Below are 12,484 nucleotides of genomic sequence, written 5' to 3'. Positions count from 1 at the left end.
AGGTACTCTCATCATTGTCGTTGTTGTTGTCGTCATTGTTGTCGTAGTCGTTGTTATCATAAATGTCAATGGTGGGCGGTACTAGCTTGCTGACATTCATACATCCGTGAACCGCCACTTATCTCTGTCTTCCTTGATATATATAACAGTACTTTATTGGTGATGTCCAATGTCATTCCTCAACTAACTGATATATGTCCTTGCAAAGTGATCAGTATGATTTAGGCTCTGTCGATGTGTCCAAGAAAAGGTATCACTAACCAGCTCCTCCTTACTTTTCCAGTAATGTTCAGCAAAGCAAATTTCTCCAGTGGGTGTTTGATACTGTATATAGTATATAGAAGAAGCTATCTAAAGAGAAGGATATAGTCAATTAAGTTGATCCCCAATACTTTACTGGTACTTAATTTCATTGACTAAAAAAAACCCCAAAAAACAACTAATATTATTTAGTAAGCATTAAGCATGATGATGATGATCATCATCATCGTTTAACATCTGCTTTCCATGCTAGCATGGGTTGGACGATTTTGATTGAGGGCTGGCGAACCAGATGGCTGCACCAGGCTCCAATCTTGATCTGGCAGAGTTTCTACAGCTGGATGCCCTTCCTAACGCCAACCACTCCGAGAGTGTAGTGGGTGCTTTTTATGTGCCACTGGCATGGGGCCAGTCAGATCATCATCATTTAATGTCCATTTTCCATGCTGGCATGCATTGGACAGTTTGACCAGAGCAGGAGAGTTGCCCCAGGTTCCAGTCTGATTTGGCTTGATTCTTAAAGCCAACCACTTTACAGAGTGTGCTGGGTGCTTCTTTTAGGTGATACCTTCATGGGTACTTTAATGTGGCACCAGCACAGGTGCTATTACGTGGTACCACCAAAGAAGCTGTTTACATGGTGCCAGCACAGGCACTTTTTTACAGGCACTAGTACAGGGCTCTTGCAGAGAGAATGGCATTAACAATTCTGCCATGGACGATGGGTTTTATTGAGTGCAGCAAGGCATCAGATATTTTGGTCCTTTGCCATCTCCTCAGTTATAAAAAGGGTTTACCACAGATAGCTATATTTTACAAAATGCCTTTGACAATGTTGGCCATGAAAATTTACATTTTTTGGAAGCTGTTGTATATCAGAAATTTTGAACATTTGACTCATAAATTTTCTTAAAAGTAGAAGCAAAATGACAACTTCTTGTAGTAGAACTTTTTCTGAAAGTTCATCTCAGGTAATAACTGAGGGAATCGTAAAACACTGTCTGAGAGTTCCTTTGTTTGTTCTTCATTGTGTTATTGGATAAAGACACAAATGTACAACTAGTGAAGCTAAATCGTGACATACATGATACTAAATGTATGTTTGGAATCTTTGTAAATTCTTACTGTAAGTTACACAAAGAATCTGATCTGAAACCAAGTATTTCTATTTCTTTACTACCCACAAGGGGCTAAACACAGAGGGGACAAACAAGGACAGACAAGCGGATTAAGTTGATTACATCGACCCCAGTGTGTAACTGGTACTTAATTTATCGACCCTGAAGGGATGAAAAGCAAAGTTGATCTCAGCGGAATTTGAACTCAGGATGTAACAGCAGACGAAATACGGCCACGCATTTTGCCCGGCGTGCTAATGTTTCTGCCAGCTCTCCGCCTTATCTGAAAGTATTTCATTTAGTAGTATTCTTATTCTTTCACTTGTTTTAGCGATCAGACCTGTGGCCATGCTGGGGTACCACTTTGAAGAATTTTAGTCTAATGAATTGACTCAAGTACTTTTATTTTTTAGGCTTGGCATTTAATCTCTTGATCCCTTTTGTCAAACCACTAGGTTATATTGACATAGACACACCAAAACCAATTATCAAACAGTTGTGGGTTACAAACACTGATGCATGCATGTGCACACACACACATGCACACACATATACACACACATATACACACATATATATGATAGGTTTCTCTTAGTTTCCCATCTACCAAATCCACTCACAAGGCTTTGGTTGGCCTGCTCAGGCTATAGTAGAAGACACTTACTCAAGGTACCATGCAGCGGGACTGAAACCAGAACGATGTGGTTGGGAAGCAAGCTTCTTACCACAATGCCATGCCTGCACCTATAATATGTTTATAGAATATTTATTTCTAGCATAAACTGAAAGCTACAATAAATTTGTATGTTGGGAGGAACCAATTAAATCAACAGTGAATTCTGGGACTTTTCCTGGTACATTCTTAACAACTTTGGAAAAATCTCTCTATATATAAAGTTGAAGTTGTCTGTGTATGGCAGGTTTGGTAGCCTTCAACTAACACTATCTCCTCTGAGACCCTGTGGCGCAAGTTGACCAAAATTGAAAGTATGATAGAAGAAGGCTTGCTCTTCATTCTGTAGCAGATAAAATTCAAATCGGACCATGTTAACACCAAAAATTATTTACATCAAAAAGGTGCTTTTTTTCTATGAAAATCCCTATTTTTTACGATTTTTTGACTGCTGTGTCACCATTTTTTGGTGTATTTCAATCAGAAAAATGTTCACTTAAAGAGAATAACAAGCTACATAATGTAAAATTTTTAATTTTCAAAAATTCCAATTCTAAAGGGCCGAAACAAACCTGAGCAACGCTGGGCGATACTGCTAGTGAAAGATAAAACAAAGTTATTTTGGTGATTAAATACTACAAGACATTCAAATCAACAGTCAACCAATTCTTTCTCTCCACACTGCTCTTGAATGGTTGCATATTATTAAGTTGATAAGTAAAAAACTAAATGTCTCATTTGGTAAATTTTACTCGAAGATATATATTAGATGTAGTAATGTGAAATAATTAGCATTTAATAACTATAGCAACTCCACTCAAATTCAAATAAGAAATTACTCAAATTGAAATTAAGATTGTATCTCTCATTTGATAACATGAATACATAAATGTCAGCTTATCATTAGCTCTACTTGGTTAAATAGATAATAATTAAGGTATTCATATAACTTAATTACAAAAGAATAACAAGAGAATATATTTGTATTCTAAGCATGTGGAGAACAACTTTGGATGAAATACATTGTTACTCTCAGAATTAGCTGTTGTTTTTGCTCCATGTCTGTCCTGATTGAACAAACCAATGACCAAAGGCAGTTTTATTGTGATCATTCTCTCTTTTCTGTTATCAAGAATTATGTGTTCTACTCTTAAGATAGTGAGATGAGGATGGGGCGATTTGATGAAGATTTGGCTGCTATATCAAGCAGGTCAAGTAATTGCATAAAGGCATACTTATCTTAGCATCAGTGTTACTCACAGGTCAGATATGTGATTGCATAAAAGCGTGCTTATTTGTGTGGTCTTGGCATTAATTTAGTCTGAGGTCAGATATTTATTTCTTTCACATGATAATTTTCTTCATAAAACCTGAAAGCATCAAATTTTAGCCTTTGGATGTTGATTTCAGTGAACTTATAACATACAAGAGCTGACTAACACAGGAAAATATACTATAAAAGCAAACGATGTATATCTGAATATCTGAGGTGATGCTGACGAATAAATTTGAGCTCATGTTAAAAAAAAAACAATAAATTTCAACTATTGGTGTGTTTTGTGTTATATACTTACTGTGTGGTATCAACTGCAGTGGAACAGTTAAACTCTTAGATTAGAAATGTCCAACAGATGGAAAATGTCCAAATGTATATTGATTTTATTTAATATAAGCACTAGGCCTTAAGTTTAGTGGTAGGATACTGTTTTCTATTTTGAATCCATTTCCATCTTTGATGCTTTATAAGAATATACTAGAAGGGTGAAGTCTATTAAGTCAGCTGCAGTTCTGGACTTGTTCTTATTTTTTATCTATCTGTAACCAATAAAATTTGTTGAACCTGATATTTACTAATTTTTTTTTGTCACCCTTTTCAAGCCTAGACAGGCTCATGGGCCCAGTTTTCCAGTTTCTGTGGCGTATGTGTTCCCCCCAGCTGGACAGGACGCCAGTCCATCGCAGCATTACTCAAGAAACAGGAAGAGGGAGTGAGAGAAAGTTGTGGCGAAAGAGTACAACAGGGGTTGCCACTACCCCCTGCCAGGGCCTTGTGGAGCTTTTAGGTGTTTTTGCTCAATAGACACACACAACGCCTGGTCTGGGAATTGAAACCGTGATCCTCCGACCGCAAGTCCATTACCCTAACCATTGGGCCATTGCACCTCCACGATATTTATCAATACTGAGCCAAAAGTATTTCTCAACAGGAAAGATAGTGGTCCTTAGCTTTCATTTATCTATTTATCACTGACCACTTTACAGAGGGTAGCGGGAATATTTTATCATGTCCCCAACATTACAGATTTCATCATATTCTCAGACATAAAGGCAACACTACAGGGTCGTTTTAACCCTATACTTTCTATTACTGGAATTATTTCAAAAATATTACATTCGTTAAATTCCATGTTTCAATATCTTTTATGAAATACTAGATATTTTTCCCATTCATCTGTTCTCATTTGTCCTTTGTTTTTATATTATGCAAATGCCACAAACTATAGAGAATACTCATTTTAGTATTATTTATCAATATGCTTTACAAAACAAAGTGTGAACTGTCTAAAATAGGTTTGGAGCTATTCTCCAAATGTAACTAAGACTCTAAATTTAAAAAGCTAAATTATTCAAAGCTAAATTAGTTATATTCTCTTGGATGCTGTAAAATATATCAAAAATTATAATAAAAAAATATTAATTTCACTGAAATTATTTATTCACAAGAACATAAATTAATTTCAAAAGATTCAGTAATTAGACTCAATAAGTGAATTCAATAGCAAAGGATTTAAAAAAAATATTAATTGCATTTTGTTTCACAATATATAATTTCTTCCAACTACTGAATATATATTTTTTGATTAGCGAAATAGAATTTTAGATTAAAAGGAATTGTATTTACTCTTTATAGAAGTGAAGAGATGGTAGAATTATTCTTTTCTTGACTTAAGTCAGAATCTAGATAAATGTAGGTACTGACAAATAAAATAAATAGTACAACCTGTTTTATCAATTCAACACAAACCTAAAGAGAAGAAATTAGTACTGAAGTTTTGAGATTCACTGGAGGAACCCCTTTTAGTGGCTTGCATTTAATTTTATGGAATAAAAAATAATGGTTTCAAATTTAGGCAGACCTATGGTTAAGGACATTCTAGACATGACTATCCTGTCTTATTTTTAGAACCCTTTAGCATTTGCATTATTCTATCAAATGTAATGCTTTTTTATTCACATTGTTTTGAATTAATCATACATTATCTTATAGCTTTGAGATTTTGATGATGTGATTGTTTATCGTAAGAATGATATTGCAGGATAGGTGTGAGAGGCCAGATCTGGCTAATTTGAACATAAAACAGGTAGAATTTTGACCTACAGATTTAAAAAATAATTTTTTGTAACTAAACACTTTCAAACTTCGGACACTGGTAGAATGTGTTATATAAAACATCTTTTACTCTTAGCATTTTTGAGAAAAACTTAAACTTATGAAGTTATTTCACGTTAAAGTCATCCTATTTCAGTAATTTCAACCAATTAATGATGTGCATTTAGCTGAATAAAATTAAAAGAACTTCCAGCGGTGTATATTTCGTTTGTCACTGTTATTTATGACAACCCTATCCCCTTAACCCAAACCCTAACACCCTAACCATAACACCCGAACCCTAACCCCCTAACCCTAAAACCTTAAAGCTAAAGCCAGTACAAATGCTCAAACAATGTCATAAATAACAGTGACAAACGAAAAATACACCGCTGATAATTGTTGTTGACAAACAATAGCAGTAATTTTTTTCAGCTGAATACACGTCATTGATTGGTTGAAATTACCAAAATTGACAACTTTAATGTGAAATAACTTCATAAATATATGTTTTTCTCAAAAATGCTAAGAGTAAAACATGTTTTATATGACACATTCTACCAGTGTCCGAAGTTTGAAAGTGTTTAGTTACAAAAAATTATTTTTTAAATCTATCGGTCAAAAGGTAAAGATCCACATATTTTGGCTGAATGCCACTGGATTGAATGCTAAAGAGTTAACCAATGTGTTATTTCTTTTTTTATTAGAAGGTAAAGTGTGATGATTTGAAAAGCATTTGGTTGCTATTTCTAGCAGGTCGAGCAAACCATGTAGACGTTCCCCTGTTGTCTTGAGAACATTTGACATTTATAATCAAATACATGCCAGCCATTTATTTGAAAATTATATTTCAGACTACACTATTTAATGTATCCACCCCTCATCTAAGATGATGGGGCCTGGAATTTGAGGGAAATTTGGCTGCTATCTTTATTAGATAAGCTAAAAGGTAAAAGACCCCCTTCAGATATGAATGATCATGGGATTGATTGCACCTAAGAAGTTCCCCTCCAAGGCACAAGTCCAGACAAGGTTCTTTATAGAAGACCAGCTGTTGCCCATACATACCAGTCTCCCTTCTCCACACCACCGAGGTTATCCAAGGAAAAGGCAAAGGCTGATACAGCATGGCACCAGTGACATAGCAACTCATTTCTATAGCTGAGTGAACCGGAGCATCAGGAAATATGTGTCTTTCTCAAGAATACAACACAAAGTCTGGTCAAGGAATCAAACTCACTACCTCATGATTGAGAGCTTGATGCTCTAACCACTAAGCTGTGTGCCTAACTATCCGATCAATTGATCATATAATTGTTCCCTCATTGGCTAAAATTCATGTTGTTAATGTTACTGTTTTTCAGCTCTATATTTACATTTATATTTACATTATTTACATCATTTACATTTGACGGATATTTGTCCTCATCTTGTTTGTTGTTAAAACAATGTTTCAGCTGATATACCCTCTAGCCTTCTTCAGGTGTCTTGGGGAAATTTCGAACCTGGATTCTCATTCGTAAAGTATTTTTTGATGTTATTGTTGTTATTATTATTATCATTATTATTATTATTCAGGCCACTGTTTGGAATCGAACTCAGAATCTTGGGGTTAGTGACCCGCACTCTTAACCACTATGCCTATTGCCTTTTCCAACAATATTTTTCTCAGTCTAATTTATTTCTTTTTATTTATATTTCTAGCCATCTCAGTCAAGTTACATCTTGGATACCACCACGAGACAATTGGTATCCAAAGAATGGCCTGCCATATGGTTGGGAGGAAGCTCTTGACAAAAATGATAAGCCCTATTATATCAAGTAAGTTGAATTATATATAACTTTATATAATTTATCATTATTATGATTATTATTATTATTATTACTATGTTTTTCTTCTTCAAGTTTGTTTCCATTTCGTGTTGAGTGTTTTCCTGACACCTAGGGCAAAGAAGCTCATTGTATACAGTGACACACCATTAAAATAAATACACCAGATTGTTCCTTTACAAAGTCAAACAAAGTTTTATAAAAAAATAAAAATCTTTACATGGATGGTTGTCATTTTCACAGCAATAGTACTCTTCTCAATACATCTGACATACCAGTTAAAACAATTTTTTGCACTTCTTGCAGGGATGATAAGCCAAAGATCATTCTCAAATAATTTTCTCCTTTTTTTTCCTTTTCTTTGGTCTTTCAAACTGTTCTTATGCCATGGTCATGCATTTTTCCTTTCTTTTCACCCTCATATCTTACTTGTTTCAGTCATTAGACTGAGGCCTCATTGGGGCACTACTTTGAAGAATTTTTTATCGAATAAGTCAACCCCAGCACTTATATTTCTTTGTAAGTGTGATACTTATTCTATCAGTCTCTTTTGCTGAACTGCTAATTCACGGGGACACAAACACACTGACACAGATTGTCAAGTGGTGGTTGGGGACAAACATAGACAAAAAGATACATATCGTCATCATCGTTTAACGTCCCCTTTCCATGATAGCATGGGTTGGACGATTTGACTAAGGACTGGTGAACCAGATGGCTGCACCAGGCTCCAATCTGATCTGGCAGAGTTTCTACAGCTGGATACCCTTCCTAATGCCAACCACTCCGAGAGTGTAGTGAGTGCTTTTACATGCCACCAGCACAAGGGCCAGTCAGGCGGTACTGGCAACAGCTACGTTCAAATGGTATTTTTTACGTGCCACCTGCACAGGAGCCACTCCAGCGGCACTGGCAACGACCTTGTTTGAATGTTTTATATAGATATATATTTACATATACAATGTGCTTCTTTCAGTTTCTGTCTACCAGGTGCACTTAAAAGGTTTTGGTCAGCTTGGGACTATAGTAAAAGACACTTGCTCAAGATGTCACACAAAGGGACTGAACCCAGAACCATATGGTTGGGAAGCAAACTTTTTACAACACAACCATTATGTGCCTGTATGAGACATTTTTTAAAGTTTAAAAAAAGATATCAAGTTGAATTTTCATCATTTTATTCAATAACAGTTTATAAATAGTGCAATTTTAATGAAAACTGACATTTATCTTATTTGTCAATAATAATGAATAGACATTATACAGCTTAGAGGTTTCTTAACACTACATTCAAGTGAGTGCTCATACACTTGTTATCGCTCACTGTATTTTTATTTCTCTATTTCTCTTAGTTCCGCTCTCACTCTTCCTTTCTATTACTCCAGCTCTCTTTCTCTCTTCCACACCCTCTCCAACCGTACACAAATACTAAAAAAAAAAATGTTTCCATTACTACAAAGGTTAAACAACCTGATGCTCAGAGACTATTGGACATTACAATCTTATAATTCAATAGTTTAAACTATGTTCAAATCAGCAACCTTGCTAATCTCACGAACCAAAGGGGAATAGTTATGACGATGGTGGTTGCAGTGGTGGTATACAGATAATATTAGTGGAGATATTAACACTTTACCACTACTGTCAATAGTTATGATAATGTTGGCAGATGTAGATTGCATGTAGTAGTAGTAGTAGTTGTCGTTGTCGTCAGCGTAGTAGTAGTAGTAGTTGTCATCATTGTCGGCGTAGTAGTAGTAGTAGTTGTAGTAGTTGTCATTGTCATCATTGTCGGCGTAGTAATAGTAGTAGTTGTCGTTGTTGGCATTGTCGGCATAGTAGTTGTCGTTGTCGTTGTCGGCGTAGTAGTTGTCGTTGTAGTCATTGTTGGCGTAGTAGTAGTAGTAGTTGTCGTTGTCGGTGTAGTAGTAGTAGTAGTATAAACAGCAGTAGCTGTAGCTCATTCCCATCCTTGTTATCCCTGACTGAGCAGACCAATGACCAAAGATGTTTCTCTGAACAATGACTCATTTTTTTTCTGACAAAATGTATCTGGAACTACATAATCGAATGAGCCTTTCCTTTGTTTATCTAATGAAAGTGTGTTATTTGAGGGAAATTTGACTGCTATTCTTAGCAGGTTGATCAACATGTAGAAGCTCACTAAGGTCATGGTTTGAAATGCTGTACTTTTTGTTTAGTATGTGGCCATCCCTGACTGGGTAGACTTACAAACACTCACACACACAAAAAAGGAAAAATTAAAAAATAGCTTTCTATTCATGACCATCTTGTTCTTTTAGTATATCAGGTACCATATTATCAAATATACCTGTTGACTTCTTTAAACAGTAGGGTACAATTTGAAGGATATTTATTTGATATTTATATTAGATTGAGCAGTCTTGTAGCTGCTTCCATATTTGTTTATTTAGATGCTACAACCAATTCTAATACTTAAAACATTACCAGTTTATCACATCCATTATTTTAATGTTAAGTACATCATGTATGATACGAAGTTAATTGGAGTCCCATAAATGAAAAATTATGTAAGAAAAATAAATTCAAATTGATTTAGTATAAAAAATGTTTTTTTGACAACTTAAACTTTATATGATCATTTTTAAAGAGAAAAATCTAGCAAGAAGAGTAATTAAAGTAGACCTAAAAAGAAAAAAATGTGTTGTACTAAAATATATAGATTGTGACTGGATGTTGACTGGATGCTGATGCAAGCACAAATCCAGTTACAAATATTAGTTTCTTTTAATTGAACTGATGTTCATGTGTGCAAATCAATAAATTAACTTTATTTCTATTTATTTGTCTGGGGAGGAGAAATACTATTTTTGACTTTTTTTTTTTTTTGGTTCTTTGATAGTGAAGTGGGTGGGAAAAGTAGAGGAATTAAAAGCAGCTTGATGGTTGTGGTGGGTGAGAATTATTGGTATTTTGAAGAGCATAAAAAGAACGAAAATATTATATAATGTTATTTTAAAATAAATTATATAGATGACTGCATAGTTGTGCACTTTGAAGTTATGTAGTTCTGGGCTTGACTCCACAGTACGGAACATTGCCTGAGTGTTTTATATTGTGCCACTGTTGATTGAACAAAACTTTGTGGGGATAATTTTAGTAGACAGATGCCCTTAGCTCATCAGTAAACCATTCACCAACATACTTCTGCCATCACTGACTCACAGGAACGAGTTCTTCTCTTTGTCTTTTCCATTACTGTTATAATTGCTACTGTTCTTCCAACTTACTTAACTGCATACTCTTTGTATTTGAATGTAGCCATCATTTTTCATCCATGCTTATGTCACACAGACAGACCCTCATTCTAAACTCTTTGACAAGTTCTTCCTTTCTAGGATTTCAACCATTTAGAATTTCCTCCCCATCCACGTTTATCAATAAATATTTACCTACAAATATTCATGCTCATCATGAACCACATTGTTTTCAAAAGCTGGGAGAAAAACTTTCAAAGATGAAGGGCCCTGCCCCTCTGTTTCCTGTGACTAATATTTAAAAAAAAAGTGAAATATATATCTCTCTTCATCCATTCTATTTCTTTATAGTGTCTACCGTGGACATCCAGCTCTTCAGTCTTACACATTGTGCAGAGATGTATTGTAATTTAAGAGCTAGTCTAAATAGCAGTTGGATGTCAAGAAATTATAATTTCCTTGTATGTCTTTACACTTGAAATTTAAATCAATTTGACCCTTGCTTTTATGTTCCCAGAGCTCTCTCACATGGATTAAGCAGAAAGTTAAAAGTTAATTCCTTATAATTTCCTAGAGAAGCAAAGAGACTCTCAGTTAAAATCTCAGAATAACCACCATTAACTTCATGCATCCACTCAGCTCAGATTAATGAATTTAGCCAATAATTAATACAAAAGTCACTCAGTCTCTTTTTACACTAATGGACTTTAACTAAATTATTACATGTTATTGTTGTTGTTTAGCTCCAAGTAAGTCCTGATTGCAGGTTCTTACAGCAAAAGAGAGCTAGCTATAATCATACCATTTTAATTTCCCATCATATATCATTGATTAAGATGGTAGGGATTATTTAAAAGAAACTTTGCTGCTATATCAAATAAGTCAGACAACCACAAAGAGATTTCGTTGAACTCCATTGAAAAAATAAATGAAATAAAAGTAATATTAACTGAATTGTCATATGAAATAATCATTTCATTATTATTACTATAGTATATTTGATCAGCTGGACAAATAAATAGTGACAACATAATTTTATTTGAAAGCCAATCTAAGGATGTATTGATGCGTCATATAATACCTCTTTCATTTCAATTTACAAGCGTTAAATAGTAATCTTTTGTGTGTGTATTTTCATGTACAGAATTAAATACAAAAGTTTCATGATTTTAATGCTGTCTGTCAATGATGTACTTTATGTTTGATTTAGTACACTCCCAGCTGAGAGCAGACACACCCCCTCACTCCATTACTCATTTCTATTCTTAATGAATTTCTATAAACTAAAATTTCAGTGTTATCTCTCTTACCTTTCTTAACCAGAATTGACCATTAAGCTAAGTCTTTTTTATCACCATGGGTGTAATTTTAGTTGTCATATTTCTTGGAGACAAAGTCACTGTAGCTGGGGAGTTTTTTCTATGAAAATTAGTCTTTTCATAACCTAAGCAACAATAGATACATTTTTCCATTTGTCAAGTCCACTCCCAGAGGGTGATTATCTATACTAAAGTTAGCATGTCTTTCAGGAATGTAGAAGAAAACAAAAATTGCAGACTAAAGTGATCAACAGGTCTATATGTCACTAAACAACTAATAAATCATCTTCATAAAGGATATGAAAGTACTAAAATTATTTTTTATTTTATCTTTTTTCTGGTTTTTTTCCTTTTTTTTTTCAAAATTTTCAAGTCAGTGCTGGGCTGCTCTTTGAGGTTAGAGTATCCTCAATGTCAGGAAATTGGTAATTATATCCCTAAAATTAATTACTGCAAGATTAATTTTTTTGATGTTCATTACAGTTAATTACAGCTAGCAGCAAATTCTGTGTTTGCAGATATCATAACCTCTTGTCCTTCTTCTTGATTATTGTTAGAATATTGGACAGAATATTTATGGTATTTGTTCTGCTTTTCTGAGCTCTGTATTGAAATCCCATTGAGGCCAACATTGCCTTTCATCCTTTTAGGGGTCAAATTCAAGGATGTTGATT

The 12,484-nt window shown here is 34.4% G+C and overlaps 1 protein-coding gene across 3 annotated transcripts in view; it reads left to right on the top strand.

Annotated features, from left to right (window-relative positions):
• The window catches only part of LOC115209653, a 909,254-nt gene that overhangs the window by 431,988 nt on the left and 464,782 nt on the right, over positions 1–12,484 (top strand). For all 3 annotated transcript variants that reach the window (XM_036500965.1, XM_029778119.2, XM_029778118.2), the window contains exon 2: positions 7,127–7,243. In XM_036500965.1, the coding sequence (XP_036356858.1) occupies positions 7,127–7,243 (117 nt within the window). The remainder of the gene's footprint in view (positions 1–7,126; positions 7,244–12,484) is intronic.

The sequence above is a fragment of the Octopus sinensis genome, linkage group LG3 (genome assembly GCF_006345805.1).
Source record: "Octopus sinensis linkage group LG3, ASM634580v1, whole genome shotgun sequence".
In the NCBI taxonomy this organism is placed as follows: Eukaryota; Metazoa; Mollusca; class Cephalopoda; order Octopoda; family Octopodidae; genus Octopus; species Octopus sinensis.
This window is presented reverse-complemented; position numbering and strand designations above follow the sequence as displayed.